Source organism: Oncorhynchus tshawytscha, linkage group LG06, assembly GCF_018296145.1.
Source record: "Oncorhynchus tshawytscha isolate Ot180627B linkage group LG06, Otsh_v2.0, whole genome shotgun sequence".
Classification (NCBI taxonomy): Eukaryota; Metazoa; Chordata; class Actinopteri; order Salmoniformes; family Salmonidae; genus Oncorhynchus; species Oncorhynchus tshawytscha.
In genome coordinates this window covers 68,415,054-68,440,206 of record NC_056434.1, presented here as the reverse complement: position 1 = coordinate 68,440,206, position 25,153 = coordinate 68,415,054, and the positions used below count along the sequence as shown (strand labels likewise).

General features: G+C 47.1%; 1 protein-coding gene across 6 annotated transcripts in view; it reads right to left on the bottom strand.

The window, feature by feature from the left end:
- Nucleotides 1-25,153, bottom strand: part of ltbp1 (latent transforming growth factor beta binding protein 1) — a 123,896-nt gene that overhangs the window by 10,903 nt on the left and 87,840 nt on the right. For 5 of the 6 annotated variants that reach the window (XM_024424753.2, XM_024424755.2, XM_024424754.2 and 2 more), the window contains 14 exons: nt 23,749-23,871; nt 22,606-22,731; nt 21,989-22,117; nt 19,881-20,003; nt 19,585-19,716; nt 16,834-16,962; nt 11,414-11,554; nt 10,081-10,242; nt 9,908-9,997; nt 8,763-8,891; nt 7,389-7,529; nt 6,993-7,199; nt 4,719-4,883; nt 3,114-3,263 (listed from right to left, as the gene is read on the bottom strand). In XM_024424753.2, the coding sequence (XP_024280521.2) occupies nt 3,114-3,263; nt 4,719-4,883; nt 6,993-7,199; nt 7,389-7,529; nt 8,763-8,891; nt 9,908-9,997; nt 10,081-10,242; nt 11,414-11,554; nt 16,834-16,962; nt 19,585-19,716; nt 19,881-20,003; nt 21,989-22,117; nt 22,606-22,731; nt 23,749-23,871 (1,947 nt within the window). The remainder of the gene's footprint in view (nt 1-3,113; nt 3,264-4,718; nt 4,884-6,992; nt 7,200-7,388; nt 7,530-8,762; nt 8,892-9,907; nt 9,998-10,080; nt 10,243-11,413; nt 11,555-16,833; nt 16,963-19,584; nt 19,717-19,880; nt 20,004-21,988; nt 22,118-22,605; nt 22,732-23,748; nt 23,872-25,153) is intronic. The other variant, XM_024424757.2, reaches the window with a different exon arrangement.

Genomic DNA, 25,153 nt, shown 5'->3' with positions numbered 1-25,153 from the left:
CTTTTGAAAAGACAGAAATGTGATTTTAGCCTTCTAAATGCAATAATGGCTCTTCATATAAATACACCTGGGCCCAGTCAGTAACCACACCCATGGGAGCACAGACATTGTGTAAACAGGATGGAATGCCCTCCAAGGCCAGAGTGCTTAAAAGGACTCGCAGATCATTTAAATAAAGACCAGACAGCGTGGAGCAGTGGCTACACGGCTGAAAAGGGTGAGAACAGAGAATGTGAACAGTTTGCACTGTTCTGTGAAGGGAGTAGTACACAGCTTTGTACGAGATCTTCAGTTTCCGGGCAATTTCCCCCGATTCAGAATATAGCATTTTATTTTTTAAATTTTACCCATTTTTCTCCCCAAGGTATCCAATTGTTTTAGTAGCTACTATCTTGTGTCATCGCTACAATGTGTCAGAGAAAACACCGTGCACCTGGCAACCTTGGTTAGCGCACACTGTGCCCGGCCCGCCACAGGAATCGCTGGTGCGCGATGAGACAAGGACATCGCTACCGGCCAAGCCCTCCCTAACCCGGACGACGCTAGGCCAATTGTGCGTCGCCCCACGGACCTCCCGGTTGGTTACGACAGAGCCTGGGCGCGAACCCAGAGTCTCTGATGGCACAGCTGGCGCTGCAGTACAGCGCCCTTAACCACTGCGCCACCCGGGAGGCCTAGAATATAGAATTTTCATAGTCATAGCACACTTTGTGTAGGAGCTATTGAAGATTGAAAGCTTTAAAAAAAACATTTTTATGATTATGCACTGCTCGACAGCAGTTGTTCAGGCTCTGGTGTACTTCCGGCGCCGACAGAGATGGCCGCCTCGCTTCGCGTTCCTAGGAAACTATGCAGTTTTTTGTTTTTTTACGTGTTTTTTTATGTGTTATTTCTTACATTAGTACCCCAGGTCATCTTAGGTTTCATTACATACAGTCGAGAAGAACTACTGAATATAAGAGCAGCGTCAACTCACCATCAGTACGACCAAGAATATGACTTTCGCGAAGCGGATCCTGTGTTCTGCCTTTCACCCAGGACAACGGAATGGATCCCAGCCGGCGACCCAAAAAAACGACTTCGTAAAAGAGGGAAACGTAGCGGTCTTCTGGTCAGACTCCGGAGACGGGCTCATCGTGCACCACTCCCCAGTATACTTCTCGCCAATGGCCAGTCTCTTGACAACAAGGTTGATGAAATCCGAGCAAGGGTAGCATTCCAGAGGGACATCAGAAACTGTAACGTTCTTTGCTTCACGGAAACATGGCTCACTGGAGAGACGCTATCGGAGTCGGTGCAGCCAGCTGGTTTCTCCACGCATCGCGCCGACAGAAACAAACATCTTTCTGGTAAGAAGAGGGGCGGGGGCGTATGCCTTATGGCTATGTGAGAATGCTGTTCATCGACTACAGCTCGGCATTTAACACCATAGTACCCTCCAAGCTCGTCATCAAGCTCGAGACCCTGGGTCTCGACCCCGCCCTGTGCAACTGGGTACTGGACTTCCTGACGGGCCGCCCCCAGGTGGTGAGGGTAGGCAACAACATCTCCACCCCGCTGGTCCTCAACACTGGGGCCCCACAAGGGTGCGTTCTGAGCCCTCTCCTGTACTCCCTGTTCACCCACGACTGCGTGGCCACGCACACCTCCAACTCAATCATCAAGTTTGCGGACGACACAACAGTGGTAGGCTTGATTACCAACAACGACGAGACGGCCTACAGGGAGGAGGTGAGGGTCCTCGGAGTGTGGTGTCAGGAAAATAACCTCACACTCAACGTCAACAAAACTAAGGAGATGATTGTGGACTTCAGGAAACAGCAGAGGGAACACCCCCCTATCCACATTGATGGAACAGTAGTGGAGAGGGTAGCAAGTTTTAAGTTCCTCGGCATACACATCACAGACAAACTGAATTGGTCCACCCACACGGACAGCATCGTGAAGAAGGCGCAGCAGCGCCTCTTCAACCTCAGGAGGCTGAAGAAATTCGGCTTGTCACCAAAAGCACTCACAAACTTCTACAGATGCACAATCGAGAGCATCCTGGCAGGCTGTATCACCGCCTGGTACGGCAACTGCTCCGCCCACAACCGTAAGGCTCTCCAGAGGGTAGTGAGGTCTGCACAACGCATCACCGGGGGCAAACTACCTGCCCTCCAGGACACCTACACCACCCGATGTTACAGGAAGGCCATAAAGATCATCAGGGACAACAACCACCCGAGCCACTGCCTGTTCACCCCGCTATCATCCAGAAGACGAGGTCAGTACAGGTGCATCAAAGCTGGGACCGAGAGACTGAAAAACAGCTTCTATCTCAAGGCCATCAGACTGTTAAACAGCCACCACTAACATTGAGTGGCTGCTGCCAACACACTGACTCAACTCCAGCCACTTTAATAATGGGAATTGATGGGAAATGATGTCAAATATATCACTAGCCACTTTAAACAATGCTACCTAATATAATGTTTACATACCCTACATTATTCATCTCATATGTATACGTATATACTGTATACGTATATACTGTACTCTATATCATCTACTGCATCTTTATGTAATACATGTATCACTAGCCACTTTAACTATGCCACTTTGTTTACATACTCATCTCATATGTATATACTGTACTCGATACCATCTACGGTATCTTGCCTATGCCGCTCTGTACCATCACTCATTCATATATCTTTATGTACATATTCTTTATCCCCTTACACTTGTGTGTATAAGACAGTAGTTTTGGAATTGTTAGTTAGATTACTTGTTGGTTATTACTGCATTGTTGGAACTAGAAGCACAAGCATTTCGCTACACTCGCATTAACATCTGCTAACCATGTGTATGTGACAAATAAAATTTGATTTGATTTGATTTGGTCTTGTCCCATCTTGATGACTGTCCGGCAATATGGTCAGGTGTAGCAAAGAAAGAACTAGCAAAGCTGCAGCTATCTCAAAACAGAACAGCACGCCCTGCACTTCACTGCACATGCAGACCTAACATCAACAACATGCATGATAGCCTTTCCTGGTTGAGGGCTGAGGAGAGATTGACTACTTCTCTTCTAGTCCATTTAGTGTGCGTGTCCTCCACCTGTCACTTACCCACACACGCCATGCGGGACATGTCCAGGGTGTATCCGTCGAAGCAGTCGCAGGTGTAGCCCTCCTGTACCCGCACGCAGCGCCCGTTCTCACAGCCGTTCAGAATGCCACACTCTTCCGCTCTCAGGCCCTCAAACGCATCGGACAGGTCTGCAGGATGGAGGAAGTGGGACAGGGGGTAAGAAAGAGGTGTTTTATTCACCCAAGTCAGATGAGGATATAAGTAAGCAAAAAGGCCTGAAGGGGGCAGGGTATATGGCCAATATACCACGGCTATGGGCAGCTCTTAAACCATATACCACACACCCCTGAAGTACCGTATTGCCATTATAAACAGGTTACCAACGTAAATAGAACAGAAAACAAGTCGTTTTGGTATATTATATACTACGGCTTTCAAGCAATCAGCATCCAGGAGCGAAACTACCCGTTTTATAATGAATGATAACGACTCCAACACCATCATTAAGTTTGCCGATGACAACAGTGGTAGGCCTGATCACCGACAACAACGAGACAGCCTATAGGGAGGAGGTCAGAGACCTGGCCGTGTGGTGCCAGGACAACAACCTCTCCATCAACGTGATCAAGACAAAGGAGATGATTGTGGACTACAGGAAAAGGAGGACTGAGCACGCCCCCATTCTCATCGACGGGCCTGTAGTGGAGCAGGTTGAGAGCTTCAAGTCGCTTGGTGTCCACATCATCAACGAACTATCATGTCCAAACACACCAAGACAGCTGTGAAGAGGGCACGACAAAGCCTTTTCCCCCTCAGGAGACTGAAAAGATTTGGCATGGGTCCTCAGATCCTACAGCTGCACCTGTAGAACTGTTCGGCCTCCGACCGCAAGGCACTACAGAGGGCAATGCATACGGCCCAGCACATCACTGGGGTCAAGCTTCCTGCCATCCAGGACCTCTATACCAGGCGGTGTCAGAGGGAGGCCCTAAAAATGGTCAAAGACTCCAGAAACCCTAGTCATAGACTGTTCTCTCTGCTAACGCACGGCAAGCAGTACCGGTACCCCCTGTATATAGCCTCGCTATTGTTATTTTATTGCTGCTTTTAAAATATTTGTTACTTACATTTTTTTACTTATCTATTTTTTACTTAACACTTATTTTTCTTAAAACTGCATTGTTGGTTAAGGGCTTATACTTAAGCATTTCACTGTAAGGTTGTATTCGGCACATTTGATTTGATTTGATTTGACTTATGTAAGATGTGAATGCAGTGAAATGACTTAAGAATGTATACTCACATTAGTATGACAGAAATGTCTTCATTTTAAGTAAAATATTGAGATTTAACTTGCTTGATTAGATACAATAATTGATCATTAATAATAATGTATTTATGACCTTGGAAGACCTTGGTTACACTGAAAATACAGACTAACATGACTACTATTTCTGCCTACCTACAGAAAAATTATTGTGGTCATGACATGTAGTAATTCATATGGACACATGATGGCAGCAACGAGCTATCATTGAGAGAATAGGCAGCTTATCCCAACCTCTCCATCAGCTCCTTATTTTCTCTGCCTGTTTGAGCTTCATCAGTGTGTTTTACAGTGTGGTGGGGACTGGTTCACTCACTCTCCTCGTCCTCGTACAGGGGCAGGGCACCAGGCTGGTCGGGGTGAGGCTCGTAGTCCAGGCTGACCTCGTACTCCTGGACAGGCCCGGCCACGAGGGCATCGCGACCATACGGATGCCCCTGTCCTCCACTCATTGCCACGTTACACATGGAGGCATAGTCCTCTGTGAGATAATGGAGAGAGAGACTGAGACATGACCATCTGACGGAAACGAGAGAGACATACATATCCTCTAAGAGAGAGAAAGAAAAAGAGAAAAAGAGATTGAAAGAGATCGAGACATCTGAAACAAAGAGAGATAGGAGAAGAGAGAGGCTGAGTAGCCTTCTGACCACAGTAGATATGAGGAGCCAGAGAAGGATATCTGCAGCCGTCACTTCTATTCCAACCCAAAGAGAGAAAACATGACAAATAGCTTATACGTTTGATAAATACAACTCTTTTCTGTCATTCTAAGAACTGCAGGACATCCAAAATGTCAACACTTCCATGGTTCTTCCAAGTAATTACATTGCCATCATCACTTGGCTTAGAAGACAGAGGGATATTTGACTAAAGTGAATACTCTGGTTTGTGGCTAGTGGCTGACTTCCCTACTGAATGTGTCTTTCAACACACAGCACAGCACCTGCTCTGATCCCCCTCCTTCCTGGTTACTGTACTGTGGGAACCTAACCCAGAGTCTTTCATCTGCACACCCCGGCCAGCCATCCCCTACAGTCCCCTGCTAATCCCACGCACCTGCCTGCCTCCGCTCTCTCCCACAAGAACGTCTACACAGGAGACGCATCAGAGAGGGACCGCAGAGAGATCTGAGTGGACCTGATGAGAACAAACGAGCGTGTGTTCTGTTCTGGTCTCTCTATGGAGAGCAGCGGTGACCTCACACACCTCACGCACCTCACACACCTCACAAACCTCACACACCTCACACACTTCACACACCTCACACACCTCACACACCTCACACACCTGCATCTGAGTTATTCAGTAAAGATCCGAGTGGGAGATCGGATGTTGGACGAGAAGAAACAGTCTTCCATAAGGGTGTTTCGCAAATCTTTGAAAACCTAAAAGTGACCCAGACTTCGAAATGTATTATTCTGGATTCTGTCAATGTTTCTGAATGAGATAAAAAAACAGCTTTTGTAAAGCGTGCAAGCGGCAGAAAGAGCAGCTGTAGACCGATGTCGCACAGCTACAATGTTCAAACCTAGCTCTTGTGACTTATCAACGGCACCTACTAAACTGTCAGTTCAACATCATTCTCACATGAAGATACGAATTCCAAGACAAACTGCTTGGAAAATCACTCAAAACTCACATTTAAAAACCAGTTCCATCTTCCAGTGGGCTGGAATAGCAGTGTTGTTTATTCAGAGGGAGGTCCCCACATCCCAGTCCCCACGTCCCAGTCCGCAACTCCCCATAATACACATCGCAGCCCTCCACCCTGGCAGCGTGGTGGGGACATGCATTAGCAACCAGCCCTCCACCCTGGCAGCGTGGTGGGGACATGCATTAGCAACCAGCCCTCCACCCTGGCAGCGTGGTGGGGACATGCATTAGCAACCAGCCCTCCACCCTGGCAGCATGGTGAGGACATGCATTAGCAACCAGCCCTCCACCCTGGCAGCATGGTGGGGACATGCATTAGCAACCAGCCCTCCACCCTGGCAGCGTGGTGGGGACATGCATTAGCAACCAGCCCTCCACCCTGGCAGTGTGGTGGGGACATGCATTAGCAACCAGCCCTCCACCCTGGCAGTGTGGTGGGGACATGCATTAGCAACCAGCCCTCCACCCTGGCAGTGTGGTGGGGACATGCATTAGCAACCAGCCCTCCACCCTGGCAGTGTGGTGGGGACATGCATTAGCAACCAGCCCTCCCTGCCTAGACACAGGGGAGTGGAAAAGGGGAGTGGTAGAGGATTGGCCCCAGGGCAGGCTAGATCTCGGAGCCTCCAGGGGACAGGAGCATTAGAAGGCAGCTGGCAGAGGCCAAGCCTAATGAGGTGTCACTAGTCCTGGGTATGAGGTCTGAAAGGGCCTGGTCCACCACAGGAAGGACCACGTCTGGTTCAAGCACTGACCACCATAATCACTCTGAGACCAGCTGTATGGGGTTCTATAATATACCTCACACGAGACTGGGTGAAGAAGCATTTACCTAAAAGTTAACTCTATTCACAAAGGATAATAGGTCATGGATAAAGTCATTATAACAGTAGAGTTGATAGATGGACATGAATGCTGGTGTGGTTTGTAGTACCTGTGTTCTTGAGGGGGCAGAGGGTACAGTCCATGCCCCAGGCCTCTCCAAACAGACAGCAACACTCTGTGTATGTGGTCTTTCTGTTGGCAAGGGGCTTGGTGCAGGTCAGAGTGTCTGTCAGAGTGTCTGTCAGAGTGTCTGTCAGATTGTCTGTTACCGTCTGCCAGCAAACACCCTGGTAGCCAGTCTGCTCACCATGTTGCTCTGCAACAGACACAGTACATCTCAATCACAATCGTTACCTCACTATGAAACACACAATACGGTGTGACAAGTTCTACGATCTCCACGAGAAAGACCTTTTTAAAAACGTGTTTACGAAAACAGAGACAATATAAGAGCATGCTAACCTTAAACCGTGCTTATTTTAGCATCCTTCATAAGGGTTCTTACCTGCCACGTCAGGGGCGATCACACAGCTCTTGTTGTCAGAGTCCAACACCATCGGGTGTGTACAGAAACACATGTAGGAGCCATGTGTGTTCAAACACACTCCCTCCACACAGCTAGACACCTCCTGACACTCATCAATATCTGTGGGGGGTGGAGACAAATATTTGAAAAGGTGCTGTTGGGAGTTCTGTCGCCTCAGCCCGATTCCCTTAATGAAACGCAGTCTGCACGCCTGTGGCACAAACACACAGTCATTTACACTCATTAACCTATCCAATTAAGCATCCACTTACATAGAACGGAGACAGAAATGCTTCTAATAAACTGCATTTTCTATTTCCTATTAATGAGAGGGCAAATCCCTTTTCCTTGTGTTAGTAAAAAAAAAAAAGTATGCGTCAGAGACAGTATGCTAGACAGTAAACATGTTTTTGTGAATGATACCTCAACTACTACAGCTTCAAGGGGGTTGTTTGCAGGTGTTGGGACAAATAAACCTCGTATTTGGATTGTGTGTCAGCCCCAAAAGGAAAGACGTGTATTTCTGAAATGTGCAGCCACAGCAAACGCATTAGATACACATCAGGCCTTTGGTTTCATAATTGCTGAGGAAATGAATGAACAAAAAAAAACATATCCACCCAGACATACAACTGAAATACACATCCACTCAATATTCTACACTTTCAAAAATACCCCTCCATCCCTTTTAAGAAATATCCTCATATCCCAAATAGAACACGGCCATAAGACTGGTGGTGGTAGTGGTTGGTTTCTCTAGTCCACGCGTAACGGGGTAAAACCAGGACCGTCCGGGGTACAGGCCAAACCTCTGCTGGAGCCTCCGCCCAGTCTCAGCCTGTCCAAATAATCCAACACAAATGTGGCGGAACTCCGCAGGCGGACCACAGGCATCCTGCGCTTGTGTCCCGGGGCCAAGGGTGCGGTGTGGGGCCCGGCAGAGGGCCAGGGTCCCTCCAGTGTGGCCCGGTTGGTGGTTTGGGACTTGCTGCCTGGGCCTGCTGGGTTTGGCACATAGGTCACCGCAGTCTGGCCCTGCGTCACCCCCAGAGTGTCCCGTGTCCCCGCCCTGCCTCTCACCAGGCCCTGACCCTACCTAACCCAGGGAGGGGCCCCACCCTACACACCCCTGGCCAGCCAGCCAACACACAGGCTGTGGTACAGTACTACTAACTACTTTTAATGTGTGTGGACAGTTTAATGACACAGGGCTGTGGAAATGGCATATTAGTAGACTAAGGGCTATTGATTCCAATCTTTTGAATGTCGCAAAAAATGGCATCATGTTGTGAGTAAATCAAATATGTTTGGGTTGAATTAATACTAACTAATGTGAATGACCTTCCTACTGACCTCTGCACTGCAACTTGACCTCGTCGTAGTACAGGCCAGTCTTACAGTAACACTCATAGCTTCCTGGGCTGTTGAAGCAGAAGCCATCCTTACAGATCTCCTGGCCAAACAATGCACACTCATCTGCATCTGGGAGGGAGAGGACAACAGAGTCTTAACAACAGCCCACACAGCCACAGAGATAGCCACAGAGACAGCCACAGAGACAGCCACAGAGACATTTTTAGTTCATCTCTTGCTATTGAGATAACAATGTAAGAATGCAGTTACTCCGCCACTAAAGCTGAAGGAACACCAATACTACTCAATTTCCAGTATTCAAACGGTCACTACTTTTCATGTTTCTGGAAAGGTGAGACCAACTCAACACTTTAATGAGATGAAACCCAGAGAGGCTTAGAGAAGAACTCCATCAACAATCAGTTCTGTGTTACAGTACTCTCCTCTTCCTTGTGTGTGCTGTCGGTTGGGCGTTGGTGTTTGCAACTGAGACCACAATCAGCTGTGCTAACAGATCCACCAATTGAAGACATTTCCAGACTGGTGCTCAGAAACTGTCCCTGGAAACCTGCCTTCCCAGCCCGTCTCTCCCTCTCTCAGAATATACCATATTCACTTGCCAGCCCCTCTCTACCAGACTGCCTTTGCTGTAATAAATTATACTATTGAATTAAGGCCGTTGGTTCGATGAATTAACTTTCGTGCGAGGGGAACAAGCTACAGTAAGATTGTGGGGCTGGGAAAGGAGAGGGAGAGAAGAGGAGAGAGGAAGAGGAAAGGCGAACAGGAGAGCGAGAGGAGATGTGCTAGTGTTAGGTCTCCAGACATCAGAGGCTGGCATTTCTGTTCTGGGACTCCAAGCCTGAGAGAGAGAGGCAAACTAAAGTGACAGACACACACTCACACACACACACACACACACACAACAAGAGCACAGACAGAGGCCTGCCTGGGAGAGAGGCAGCTGCGATGACATTAATAGCAGCATCTCAACAGCAGAAAACGGAGCTCCGTAAGGCTATTCAAGTCCCGGGTTTGTTGTTAACTCATTGTCTGATTCATAGTGTTCTCACTGCATTTTCTGAACACTACTGCTGTGAGCCAAGGCTCTGTTTAGCCTGTACTGAGTCTCTGAGTTCACATACCTTTATAACTCCCGGCTGCAGTCACTCCAAACACAGTGTCACCGGTTGGGACACTGCCTCTTCCAGCTGGACACATCTGGGAAAACTGATCTGTTTGAAGAGAGAGACAAGGAAATGTGTACTATGTCATGTGTTTGTGTGTGTGTGTGTGTTTTATGTGTGTGCTTCCTCACCAGTGCCCTGGACGGGGCAGGGGTGCACCTCACAGTTGTCCCCCCAGCCTGCCCCCAGCGTACAGCAGCACTCCTCCATGGTGACACTGCTGGTCAGCACGTTCTCACACAGGTTCTCATCATTGAGGTTGTAGTAACACTCCTTCCTCTCCACTGACGAGGCTGTACAGGGAACAGAGGGGAGAAAACACTTTATTGCACAGAAATCGCTCAAGGATAGTGTTCAGTGATATCACCTGTCGTGCGAGTGAACCAGTAACGTTTTAGAGTGACAGCAATGGGTTAACCCGGGGAGGGATGAGTCTCTCTCTCTGTGACATTTCCCCATGCAGGAGTGTAAACTGACACATTTAGAGCGTGCTGGAGAGATAAGGCACATGATGAATGTGATACGCCTGGAGGACCAGAGTACACAGCTGCTCACACGACTTTTAAGATATTCACGGAGAGACGAGAACCACCCCCCCCCCGTCCCGTCCCGTCCCCTCTTCCTCCTCTGCTTGGTTTCCCCTAAACCCTCCACACGCACGCAAACACACACACACACTGCGGTTTCTGTCTCATTGTTTTGTGCTCTGCGAATTCCTATGATAATTACAGATCACCAGAGACTCATATCTAATTGCCCATTCTCAGAAAAACCCAGCTTTTCCTGCTACAACATGGAAATGGCCTTTCACATTCTTCCAAAGCAAATCACACTATTACGTAACGTCTGCTGTTGTGAGCACAGGGCATGCTCTAATTCCGAACATTACGTAATGATAAACTGTCCTCCTTAAATATTTGGGACTGTTTTCAGATGTAACAGAGAACATACTCTACTTGAGGTCATGTGGTTAAGTCGGACAAGAAGTCTAGGTTAATGTCGAGCTTTGGGACCCGACCTAAAGCCCCGTACTACAGTATACATCCACCAGAAAGACACACAGCCGGCTCCGTTTCTCATTAGATATTTACACTCAGGCAGAGACAAGGGAGTCCCCCGAACGTGGGTCCACAGAGCCAGGCCCCCTCATTCATCAGAACACCACTCCTCTCAAATTGAACAACAGAGTGTTAAAAGTTAATATGGTCGTCTGGGACAATGCCCTTAACATTCCCTATACAGTCTTGTTAATGTAAGGGGATTCACACAATGGAATGTCACGATCACCACTAATGTGTTGATTTCAATGAACCATGTAACTTGGGAGACTTCTTAACCCTCCATCACCCCCTTTATCTGAGGACAACTTTACTCAGTTCTAATTTGAAACTATTTTGAAAAGCTTTATTTTGAAAAGCTTTTATTTGAAAATCTTTATTTGTGTTCAGGCAATGTGTGGGTCACCTGTGGGAGCGGGACTGCACTTGGCGGTCATCTGGTTGTACTCCTGGTCCTCGTCGGGGCACATACACAGGAAGGAGCCCTCCACGTTCTCACACAAGGCCTCGCCACACACACCGCTCAGCAGATCACACTCGTTGACATCTGCAGGGAGAACACAACACCTTGGTTTGCGGTTAGCACTAATATGCAAGGTTAGCAACCTTCCATCTCATTCATGTAATGCCTCACATATGTGGCTTTGTCCGGCTTCATTCACTGGGACAAGTAGCTGATAAAGACAAATGAAGACACTAAGTGATGTACTGTGTGGGGAGCGGGTGAAAAACCTTTGGAAATGGATTTCTCTTAAACAAAACAGTAAGAGCTCAAAATCAATAAATAGGCTTATACATTAAAGAAGAGACACTCAAATATCTATTTCACTCTCCAACAACATGTATTTTTTCCTTTGACTTGGCTGTGGTTATACACATGCACCCATCCATGTATGTCTCTCCAGTTATGAATGAACGTGCAGAGAAAACATCAACCCGGAAGTGGAACTTAACGTAAAAAGCCATCTGGTTCCTACGTGCTCTGATCTGCTCCGTATCCCCAACACCCTGTCCGATACTTCACACCGTGGTGTGGGCCAGATTGTCAATGAGCTAGAAAGTGTTAAGGAGAGAGCGGGGAGGAAGAGAGTGGGTGTGTCCCAATAGGGGAGCACTAAAAAGGGGGTGGGCCAGTCCAGAATCACAATGGAAAAGGCAGATTTTGCCTCATAAGAGGATGATATATAAACATATTGCACGGCCTTTCCTGCTCAGCAGAATGGGACGACAGCAAAGTACATTTGTAGAAATGTTCTTTCTCCATTTCAGAGGATTCTGTCCTTATGCATTAAACATTTTATATACCAGTTTATATACCACAATTTGGCTACACAGTACATCTCTGCTGCCCAGCCATCGGAAGTGATTTAATATGTAAACAGAGAGAAATGCAGTTACAGTATAGTATAGCTAGATAGGTTAGTGGGAAGAACGACTGGCTCTATTTCGATGGCGATATATACTGAGTGTACAAAACATTATTAACTTTCCATGACAGGTTGAACAGGTGAATCCAGGTGGAAGTTATGATCCCTTACTGATGTCACTTGTTAAATCCACTTCAATCCGTGTAGATGAAGCGGAGGAGGCAGGTTAGATAAGGATTTTTAAGCCTTGAGACATGGATTGTGTATGTGTGCCATTCAGAGGGTGAATGGGCAAGACAAAGGATTTAAGTGCCTTTGAACGAGGTATGGTAGTAGGTGCCAGGCGCACCGGTTTGTGTCATGAACTGCAACGCTGCTGGGTTTTTCACGCTCAACAGTTTCCCATGTGCATCAAGACTGGTCCACCACCCAAAGGATATCCAGCCAACTTGACACAACTGTAAGAAGCATTGGAGTCAACATGGGCCAGCATCACTGTGGAACGCTTTCGACACCTTCCATGCCCCGAAAAAATGAGCTGTTCTGAGGGCAAAAGTGGGGGTGCAACTCAATATTAGGACGGTGTTCCTCATGTTTTGTATAACTTATTTTTATGTACGCAGAGAGGCAACTTCCCAGCCTGTCTCTCTCTCTTTCCTATTCTCTTCTCCTCCCCCTCCGGTATGTGACTGGGCAGAAATAGCCAGTCGCAGGAGCCAGAGAGACTATCATTGTGTGATTCAGAGCACAGATGGCTTGGCATAGTCACCCACAATGGCCGCTATCGCATATATCTGCCGCAATGGATCAAAAAGCTCATCAACAGCCCAGGTACCTACTGTAATGCAGGAAGCAGACAAAAATAAAAAATTAAAAGTCCCTCCCTCTAGTTATAAGCCTTCCTTGTCGCTCGGCTCAACGCATCCTGAGGAGAAACTATAATTAATTTGACATTAAAACCTGCTACTGCTTTTCTGGTGTCAGCACGCACCGCGGTGCCCTCATTAAAAGCTGGTCTGTCTGGCTTGACCCTGTAGCACCTTGTTCACTATGCACAGTCATTGTCTGGGTTCAGCCACAACCGCTACCCCAGCCTCAGTCCAGCAGTGTCAGAAAAAGCACAGCTGTTGGCTTTTTCATCTTGTTTAAAGTTGTAGCTAGCTGGACTAGAGAGAGAGAGAGTAGCATCAATGAAACATATCACTTAAATCACTTGACAGTCAGACAGTGTTCCGTTCAATGACATGAACTGTGAAAAGAAAGGACACAGACAGATAGGCTACGCTGTCTGAATCCCAGTATGTAACAAACAGGTTAATACGATCCAAAATGGCTTCTTTATCTGGGAAGCAGAAAACAATCCGAGAGGCTCAGGGGTGCGTCTGTCTGGGTGTAACCAGAGATGGGGAGAGGAGTGAGGGAGTGGGGGGTTGGCGGGTTGGGGTTGGCGGTTGACCACTTCCAGTAGTTTGGGGGGCGAGACCATCTGTGCAAGCCACAGCAGAGTGAAGAACAGAGGCAGCTGGCTGTACAGGGCTGGGGTGGGACCCACCAACACTTGCCAAGGTACAGATGGAGAGTGTGTGTGTGAGAGAAAGAAAGCAAGAGAGACCGTATGCGTAAGTGGACTGTGTGTGTGTGTGTGTCCACGTGCGTGTGTGCATGTGCGTGTGTATCGGTGTGCGTTGCAGGTTAGTGTATGTGTGTATGGTGCAGGGAGTGCATGTGTGTGTAAAAGTGTTTGTGTAAATGTATGAATGTATACGTGCGCGTGCGTGTATGTATGTGCACACAGGTCAGAGAGGTCTGGCTGAAGGAAGTATTTTATCAGCTTCAATATGGGAGCGCCTGCGACCCACTTTCAGGGCTCTGACAGGCCTTTCTGCAGGAGGAAATTGGAATAGATGGGAACTGCATGGGCCCAGTTAAAGAAACCACCAAGACAAACGAGCTCCAATTCTTCAGCTTGTCCAAAAACATGAACTCACTGGCTCTCTATCTGATGATGATTCCCCACTCCCTCAAACTCCCTCAAACCGAGAGAATGAAATTGAGAGTAACAAAAAAGAACAGCATTCTGAGCTCTTTTGACAGAGTGAGCAGTGGTTTTCTGTGGGTCTGTGGAAGAATGACCCCTGGCTTGGCTGAGGAAGACATCAGTCCAAGGTGATGGGGTTGTCTGGGGTTTGATTTGGTATCAGGGATGGATTTTCGGACAGAACACACTCACCTTTGAATCCACATGCAGCCCGGGGCTGAAATGAAAGCCATGCATCACTGACAGCGAACCACCACAGCCAAGTCCAGACCAGAAAAAGCTATTGACTGAGAAAGAACCTGGTCGACCAAACATACGGTACATTACATCAAGAAAGAACATTTTGTGTAACCTATAGATCTGATTCAGACAACTTCAGACAAAATGTCATCAAATTCTCTGTCTTACAGTCAATCTTTCTCTTCAGTGGGGATAGGCAGACAGGAACCAGAACCCTGGACTCACACTGACAGACAGCAGATACAGCTTTTACAACTCTCCATTACTTCCACTTCAACGGTATGTGTGTGTGTGTTTGCGTGCGTGTGTGTGCCTGCGAGTGTGTGTATGCTTGTGTGTGAGACAGCAGAGTCTAAGCTCCAGTGCATTTTCCAATCCTAGGGTCTGAGGAGCACTGCAGACACAGCGGGAGATGTTTAAAACGTAACAGCGTGAGCTACACCTTCAAATTGAATGAAAATAAATGGCCACATCGATCAAATGTCCGGCGACATGTCTACCATCTTCTTTTTTTTTCAATGCAAAGAGGGGAAACTACTGTCCCAAAATGGCCCTGCATTAAAATGGCCCACACCATATCATCACATGCAAGTCTTCGATGACATGATTTCATATCTACAATGCTTACACAATCTGGAAGAGTAGCATGAAGCATACATTTCTAGCACTGCCAACAAACTTCAGAGGAAAATAGCTGTCAGGAAAATACACTCAATCATACTTCCTATTGCTTTGCATGGACAAATTCATGTTTATAATTGGCTAAAGGCTACAGTAGTTGCCATTGAATGAGGAACTAAATCTCATTTTAAGATTGAAAAGGTTACTCTTGGTTTTCGAGGTTGACAGATATAGCCATGGCAGACTACCCAGCATATACATAATAGGAGTGAGCTGTCATTCAGTCGTCATGACAACTCTGCTGGAGTTGTCTCAAGAAGGGAGCAGAAGTTTTAGCCATCAACGCTAGCAGTTTGGTTTTAAGAGTGTTCCAATGCTTTCAGCAGGACACTTACACTGAAAAGAATGAAGGTTCTTAAATGGTTTGAACTTTTGCCCGATAAAGAACCTTTGAGTTAAGTGGGGGATTCTCGACGTGGCATCTACAGTTCTTCAGAATCCTAAAAGGTTCTTGAAATATATGGAAGCCCTTTCATAGCACACAGCAAATTAGCCAGTGTTAAAGGGGCAGTGCAGTCAAAAACGTTATTTTCAGTTAAAAAAATATATATATATATTTCCACACTATGAGGTCGAAATTACACTCTGAAGTTGTAAAAATGATAATGCCCTTTTAGTGTAAGAGCTACAAAAAAAACACCTGGAATTTTAGCCTGTTTGGGTGGGATAGAGTTTTTGGCCCACAGCATGATATTAGAGTTCTCATCGGGCCTGAAAATTTGAGGCCAGTCCGACCCAAGCCCGGTGAGCTGAAACCCAAGCCCGGTGAGCTGAAACCCAAGCCCGGTGAGCTGAAACCCAAGCCCGGTGCGCTGAAACCCAAGCCCGGGCCTGGTCTGACATCACAGAAATGAATTGAGCCCGAACACCAAAAAAAGCCTGATATATAAAAAACAGCATATAGAGATAAACTGGTGTTGAGAAGAATGCAGCCACTGGGCCTAGAACAAGCACAGAGAGAGGACAACTCATCTTAGTTAGGAATGGTTAAATATTGGAACAAAGTAGGCTAATGCAATTGAAGGCATGTATCAAATTCTTGCTTAAAGTTCGACTGAAACTCCCAAAGTAATATCCAACCGTTACACTAATTTAAAGCAACAATCGTGTATTGCCACCAAGATGATCATTTCAGCACTGTTTTGATTGGGACAGTGCCATCGTGCTGCTTGGAGACAAGCATGGGGGACTTGTCTTGAAAAATCAATCAATGTCAGATTTTGGTTCACACTAAATCCCGGTTTTGATATTTGGTAACAATTAGGCTGGGAAACTATTAGCTGAGGTGAGTGAGTGCTCATGATCATCTTTATTCTAGTTTACTCATATGATCAGAACATTTTGCTACTGTAGCATGTTACGTAGCTTAGCATTATGCACGTCACTGGCGTAGTAGCCTGAGTCATAACCAAAAGCCTGTGACTTGTCTGATAATCAATCAATGAGATTTTGTCGCCCAAAACCCACCCAGACACACTGACACACCCCAGTCCTACTCACCCACACAGCCGAGGCCCTCCTGGGACTCCTGGTAGCCCCGGTCACACAGGCAGCGGAAGGATCCGACCATGTTCTCACAGAAGCCGTGGCTGCCACACCCTGTGGCATTGACGTTGCACTCATCAATGTCTGCAGAACGAGGAGGAGAAGGGTCAAAGTTTAGTTACCTGTTCTTTTATACAGTCTCGGTGGTAGAGGTGGTTCCTCAGTTAGGACCAGTTGACCTACAGAACAGCAGAGGCCTACACCCACTGAGCTGCAGTGGAACTAGTCTCAGGTTTTGAAGCAAATCTCTCATTGGTGCCATTTATTATGAGTATGAGCATCCAGACAGTTCAAGCTGAAAATATTTGCTGTGTCCAGAGGCAAAGCAGAACAGTACAGTATACCACGAAGCATATAGAGGCAGGGCCAAAATAAATGAAAGGCAGATCCACACTGAAAAAAGTGTGTGTGTATGTTTGCATGTACAGTGTGTGTGTGTGTGTGTGCATGTGTGTGAGTGAGTTTGTGTGTGTGTGTATGGGTGTATGAGTGTGTGTGTGTACATTAGACTCCACACTCTGCGAAGACTGTAATAAATATGCTCAAATATTATCACAAAAGAACACTAGGAAAATCATGGCGAGCCGTAGACAAAACATGTCTCACATAAACGTCCTCTTGTCTCGGCTAAGCTGGGCAAACAGAGCATTCTAAACTGGAACACTGTGTAACCCAAACAGTTTAAACAACCGCCAGACCCCCAAACAAGCACACGCAACAGACGTAATGCTGCTGCCTCACAACAGATGCTCATAGTGAGTTACTATGGTCACTGAGGAATCTGTTCTGTGGAGATTATTAGTAGAGAACAAGCTTGAGTTAGCTGGACCAACGAGATGGTGCAAAGTCTATTGACACACCCCCCTACCCCCAAAACATACAAGAGACATACACTACATGACCAAAAGTATGTGAACACCTGCTCATCAAACATCTCATTCCAAAACAATGGGCATTAATTTGGAGTTGGTCCCCCCTTTCCTGCTATAACAGAGCCTCCACTCTTCTACATTGCATTAGCGAGGTCGGACACTGATGTTGGGCATTTAGGCCTGGCTCGCAGTCGGCGTTCCAATTAATCCAAAAGGTGTCTGTGCAGGCCAGTCAAGTTCTTCCACACCGATCTCAACAAACCATATCTGTATGGACCTCACTTTGTGCACATGGGCATTGTCATGCTGAAACTGGAAAGGGCATTCCCCAAACTATTGCCACAAAGTTGGAAGCACAGAATCGTCCAGAATGCCATTGTATGCTGTAGCATTAAGATTTCCATTTAGGGGCCTCCTGAGTGGCGTAGCGGACTAAGGCTCTGCATCGCAGTGCTTGAGGCGTCACTACAGACCCAGGTTCGATCCCAGGCTGTGTAACAGCCGGCTGTGACACCCATGAGGTGGCGCACAATTGGCCCAGCGTCGTCCGAGTTTCCTTGTCCCATCGCACTCTAGCGACTCCTTGTGGCAGGCCGGGCGCCTGCAAGCTGACCTCGGTCGCCAACTGGACAGTGTTTCCTCCGACACATTGGTGCGGCTGGCTTCCGGGTTAAGCGAGCATTGTGTCAAGAAGCAGAGCAGCTTGTCAGGGTCGTGTTTCGGAGGACGCACGGCTCTCGACCTTTGCCTCTCCCGAGTCCGTTTGGGAGTTGCAGCGATGGGACAAGACTGTAACTACCAATTGGATATCACGAAATTGGCGAGAAAAAGGGGTAGAGGTACAAAATATATATATAATTATAATAAAATATTTCCCTTTACTGTAATTAAAGGGCTTAGCCCGAACCATGAAAAACAGCCCCAGACCATTATTCCTCCTCCACAAAACTTTACAGTTGGCACTATGCATTGGAGCGTTTCCACTGCTCTAGAGTCCAATGGAGGCGAGCATTACACCACTCCAGCCGACGCTTGGCATTGATCATGGTGATCTTAGGCTTGTGTGCGGCTTATCGGCCATGGAAACCCATTTCATGAAGCTCCCGACAAACACTTCTTGTGTTGAAGTTGCTTCCAGAGGCAGTTTGGAACTCGGTAGCGAGGACAGACCATTTTTATGTGCTACGCGCTTCAGCACTCGGCGGTCCCATTATGTGAGCTTGTGTGGCCTACCACTTTGTGGCTGAGCCGTTGATGCTCCTAAACATTTCCACTTCACAATAACAGCACTTACAGTTGACCGGGGCAGCACTAGCAGGGCAGAAATGTGATGAACTGACTTGTTAGAAAGGCAGCATCTTATGACGGTGCCACGTTGAACGTCACTGAGCTCTTCAGTAAGACCGTTCTACTGCCAATGTTTGTCTATGAAGATTGCACGGCTGTGTGTTCGATTTTATACACCTGCCAGCAAAGGGTGTGGCTGAAATAGTCGAATCCACAAATGTAAAGATATTTCCACATACTTTTGTTTATATAGTGTACATGTACAAATGTCAAGCCAAGGTGACTCTTTGTACTGCTCACTGTCCACCAAAAAGCAGTTGATAGGCCAGAACAAAAATGTATGTAGATGGATGGGGAATGGTATGGAAAGGTGTGTTGATGGGTGAGGGGGTAAGGTGAGTTTTGATGGATGGATGGATGGATGGAGGAGGGTAAGATGAGATACATGTGTGGAATAGGAGTGCATTGGTATTTTAAAGCAAAGGATTGGATGGGGCGACAGCTGAAAGTTTGCAGGGCTATGGCTGCCCTGATGATGCCGACTCACCCATACAGATGCCCTCTGGGCCATGGTTGTGTCCAGGGGGGCAGTCCACCACACACCTATAGGAGCCCTCCATGTTCTCACACTGCCACGCCCCACAGATGCTCCGCCCCAACTCTGAACACTCGTCGATATCTGGGAGAGCACAGAACCACAGAACCCCAGTCAAAACCCAGCTAAACACTTATACACCCCACTGAACTGAACACAGTAGCAATGCTTGAATTGTGGTCCTCAGGAAATCATGATCGGCATAGAGAATGATGGGATATGTAGTTGTGTGACAGAGTGTTACCAACCCAGGCATGTGTCAGTGTCTGCCTGCAGGCGGTAGCCACTGTCACACAGGCATCTGTAGGAACCCTGGCTGTTCTCACAGGAGCCGCCAACACACCTGGTGCCATGCGAGCACTCATCGACGTCTGCAAAGAAACACACACGTACACACACAAACTCAGCATACCGGTATGCCCTATATGCCAACAACCCAAAAAATTCTCAAGGGGTGTTTGAAACAAACACCAAACAGTTGAAGACTTGGATGTCCTTGGATACCCTGAAAGTCCGTTGACCGAGACTCATAGAAAAAGCTTCACGTCATCAGAGCCAGAGATGAAAGAGACAGAGAGAGAGACAACGGCAGAAGCAGATGTGACAGGCCACAGCAGGTTTCATCTTCCTCTTGATCTCTGCTGGACCCAATTCAATCTAGATGTCAAACAGGCCCTCCCTGGAGCCCAAACATCCTTCTTCTTGGGTCAGACCATCCTTTGGCTGTTACAGGGGAGGACAGTCTGTGGCCCCTTGGGGTATTACTGTACTAAAGCCAAGCTGGAGTCTGGGTAGAAGAGCTGTGGGCCGGGACCCCTGTGCTTTGATTGTGGTCCGGGCCTCAGTCCCAGTCTGCTCCTCAGCTGTGGTTCTGCTGGTCCAAAATAAACAGGGAAAGCGGTGGGCTGAGCTGCGGGGGCTGAGCTGGGGGGCGCTGAGGTGTTTTATGGCCCATGTCCTATTGCTGGTTCACTGGGCCCATGTTCCCAGCATTAAACAAGGTCGTGGCCCCACCTCACGGGGGCCTATCGTGGAGCCATGTTCAGGCTGAAAACATATTTATACCACAGGAGGAGGGAAGAGGAGAACTCCCCTAACAGTAAATGCTATTTCCTCTGCTTGCCTCCTTTTGGCTTGGGAGGATCATGTGTCTGTCTTTAGCTAATTGGAATCCCACCCCTCAGCCTCAGTGATGGCACCTGCAAAAGTAATCTGCTGTTAACTCTGCTGAAGGATGTCCTGTTGTCAGCTTTACAGACTTGTACAACATGCAGGATGCTCACGTACGATGGCGTATCCCCCTAATTCATTTCCTCAGTGAAAGGATCAGTGAAATGACATGAAAGATTCAAATTGGATTACGACCAAAAATACTATTGTGGTGGTAATTGCTTATGATGTCCAGAACTCCATACGTATGTGGGTACGCCTGCCCGCCCGCGCACGTGTCCGCGTTTACACACACACACACACACACACACACACACACACACACACACACACACACACACACACACACACACAGAGGACCTCACTCACTGAGCCTGAGCTCCTGCATAAATCAGGAGTAACAGAGTACAGCAGAAAATATTCCTCCTAGTCTAGACAGCGAGCTCAAAGGCTTCCTTCTCTGTTTTTTATCTTTTTTTACTGCAGGAAAGGGCATTTAAAACAACTCTGGCACGGGGCAAGACTCCTGGCATCAAGGTCTTTGGTGGAAGAAAAGCAGAAACCATATGTGAAAGAAATGAAAGCCACTCTCTTCCAGGAGCAACAAGGCATCGGCAGGGAGAGAGACGGAGCCAGCAGAGCGGAGGGAACATGCGGCATGAGACGGAGGCGTTAGACAAGCATCCGACTAACATCGTATAAATGTCAGATACACATCAGTTGAACCAGAGAAAACCACAACCAAACATGGCACTGCTATCAATCAAACCACCGCTAAAGAACTGGTGTTGTGGATAGATCGTGTGTGTGTGTGTGTGTGTGTGTGTGTGTGTGTGTGTAAACGCTGATCGCCATTCACGGCAATTCACAGCAAATAGAGTAACAGCCCCTCTATTATCAATGCACTTATCTGCGATAGGAGGTTAAAGGTGCTTACGTGCATTTTTCCTCTACTACACCAACACATGTGGATGCAAAGAAAGAGCGACGCGAGTGAGTGAGAGAATGAATGAGTGACTGGGTGAAGAAAATGAGTCAGTGAATCAGTGAGAAGCCTCCTAACACTTCTAATCACTCGAACTCGGCTTATATCGCATTTCACCAAGCCTCTTGGCCCAGAGAAACACCGCCACAACAACTGCAGATCACTGGAAGAGGCAGGGTGTCATATTATTGTGTGGCCTACCTTCACAGGTGTGTTTGTCCTGGCCGGCAGCGAAGCCTCTCTCACAGACGCAGTAGAAGGAGCCCTCAGCGTTGAGACACTCCCCGTGTGGGGAACACAGCTCTGGGTCGTCCAGACACTCGTCAACATCTGTTGGGGACAGCCAGACCAGGGCGCAGGTGTGAGATCATTCAACATGACACACCAGGGAAAGAAGGAAGGAGGAAGGGAGGGAGATACAGGCCAGAGGCTTGTTAACTGTTGCAGGTGCCTCAGTGTCTGATTCCTTTGTACACACGTATAATGAAGAATGACATCAGCATTACCACAGGCAGGGGAGATATATGAAATCACCTGGCCTCTCAGCTTCTCTGGCACGCTCACATGATGTGGGTGTGTGTATGTCAGAATAAGTTAATGTATTGGTGAGAGTGTGTGTTCAGGTGTATGTGTGTGTGTGTGTGTATAGGCATATCAAATTATTGCATCAAAGAGAGTGTGAAGGTGTCTGTGTCTGCATCTATGTCAGTATGTGTGCGTGCGTGCGTGCGTGTGTGTGTGTGTGTGTGTGCGTGCACATGTGTGTGTCTTTGCATGTATGTTTTGAGTATGTAAGGGAGGGAGTGAGTGGCCTATACCTAGGCAGCTGGTGCCGTTGATCTGCTGGTAGCCCTGGGGGCAGCTGCAGTGGTAGGAGCCCATGTTGTTGACACACTGGCCCACCCTGTCACAGGGCATGGTCAGCTTCTGGCACTCATCCACATCTGCAACCAAAGGGACAGCTCTCAATACAGGCAACACACACACACACAATCATGGACGCACACAGACACTATGCTTTATGGGAAGATAGAGTCCGTTTCAGGGTTTTAATTAGGGTAGCTAGATATTTTCTACCATGTGTTTGTACATTACATGATTCAAAATACATTCAATTAGATTAACAATGTACAAAATATTGATACCAGTTCAGAAATCCAATCTTCTGAATCATTATCAGATTATTATATATACTGAGTGTACAAATCATTAAGAACACCTTCCTAATATTGAGTCCCCCCCATTTGGCCTCAGAACATCATCAATTCGCCAGACTCTACAAGGTGTCGAAAGCGTTCCACAGTGATGCTGGCCCATGTTGACTCCAATGCTTCCCACAGTTGTGTCAAGTTGGCTGGATGTCTTTTGGGATGGTGTCAAGTTGGCTGGATGTCTTTTTTGTCTCTTGATGCACACGGCAAACTGTTGAGCGTGAAAAACCCAGCAGCGTTGCAGTTCTTGACACAAACCGGTGCGCCTGGCACCTACTACCATACCTCGTTCAAAGGCACTTAATTATTTTGTCTTGCCCATTCACCCTCTGAATGGCACACATACACAATCAATGTCTCTATTGTCTCAAGGCTTCAAAATTCTTATTTAACTGGTCTCCTCCCCTTCATCTACACTGATTGAAGTGGATTTAACAGGTGACATCAATAAGGGATCATAGCTTTCATCTGGATTCACCTGGTCAGTCTGTAGTGGAAAGAGCAGGTGTTCATAATGATTTGTACACTGTGTATATTTTAAGAACTTTTTTCAGATCTATCTAAACACAGCTAACTCCAATGTGTCCCAAATATCCACTGCACAGTAAGACATTGTACTGAATGAGAAAATGTGTAATTGTGTATGTGAGGGTGTAATTGTACGCGCAAGTGTACAATGGTATGAGTCAAATGTATAACGGTATAAGTCAGTGTGTGATGGCAAGGGTCAGAGGATAATGAGAGTCTTACCGTCACACTGGTCCCCTGCCGGGGAGGCCCTAAAGCCGGGCCCACAGTTACAGAGGAAAGAGCCCTCAGTGTTTTGGCAGTGTCCCCTGGCACACACCTGCTCATCCTGGCACTCATCCACATCTGGGGCACAACACACAACACTCTTAGGCAAAACCATCACACAAACCATCACACAAAAGCAGTAAGGCTCAGGGTGCTGCACTGAGAATTCTGAGCGGTGTCACTAAAGTCAACAACATCCAACATGGCCCATTCCTATTTGAGGATGAGATCATGCATAACAAGAGACATAACACGTCTAGCACATTAAGAAATAATAATACTTTCAATAATGTCAATTTAATGCACAGGTGTGTTCAAAGTATTGTCAATGCTGTAGGACTTTATACCACATCTTGAATGCCCGTTGTGTCCTCACATTGAATAAGTCATATTTTGATACAGACTTCCTGAGCAAGGTAGCAAAGAGAGAATTCTTATCATTTCAGGTGCCAGAGGGCAAATTGGGCCAGGTGGGCCAGGTGAACAGCGGCATATTGATGGGGCATATTGGGAGAAATATGAAAAGACATTGATATGTGGTAGCAACTTGAGTGGCAACTCAGTGTTTCATATAATTTCATTGCCCCAAACAGACAAAGTTGGTCATTGAAATTCCATAATTTATTCAGCAGGACCCAATAGCTTCACTGTGGGCACTATGGTCCACTATGGGAGCTGCCGGGCAAATCCTGAATGATTTATAAAAGTGCGCTACAAAGCCTCAATCTTAAAGGGGAATTTTACCAAAAATATATTTTCACGTGTATTTCTAGTCAATCCACAATACATACGGTCTGGAAATATAATTTAGCCTACAGTTGCATCATAGCTATCGAAACACGCCTTTTGTCAAAAAGTTGCATAGCCGAGTCAAAGTACTTGCTAGCTGAATCCACCTGTCGCGCTGTTCATATGTGTTCAACCGACTATGGGTGTGTAATTCAAATGATCTCTGTGACCAATGTTTACTAGAGCTCGGCCCGAACCCTACCCATGCCCACGACGTTCAGGTCCTACACTACCCAGACCTGATTGGTTCTGCCCGAAACCAGAAATGATAAATCATTTCCTCAGTTAGTAAATTAGCTGCTCCTCTCTGTGTGTCACCTGCTTCCTGCTGGCTCTGCATGTGTGTGAGTATAGCAACGGCTCCACTTGGGCTGCTCTGCTCAGAGCGTGGCTGTTTGCTACTTTCCGTCACTCTAAACTCCGACAAATCTCAAGGAACATGATTATTTTCTGTGAAATAATCTCTACTGTCATATATTTGATTAAGGTGAAGCACTTTTGGGACACCACAGGAGGTTTTGATGGCACCTTAATTGGGGAGGACGGGCTCAAAATAATGGCTGGAGCAGAA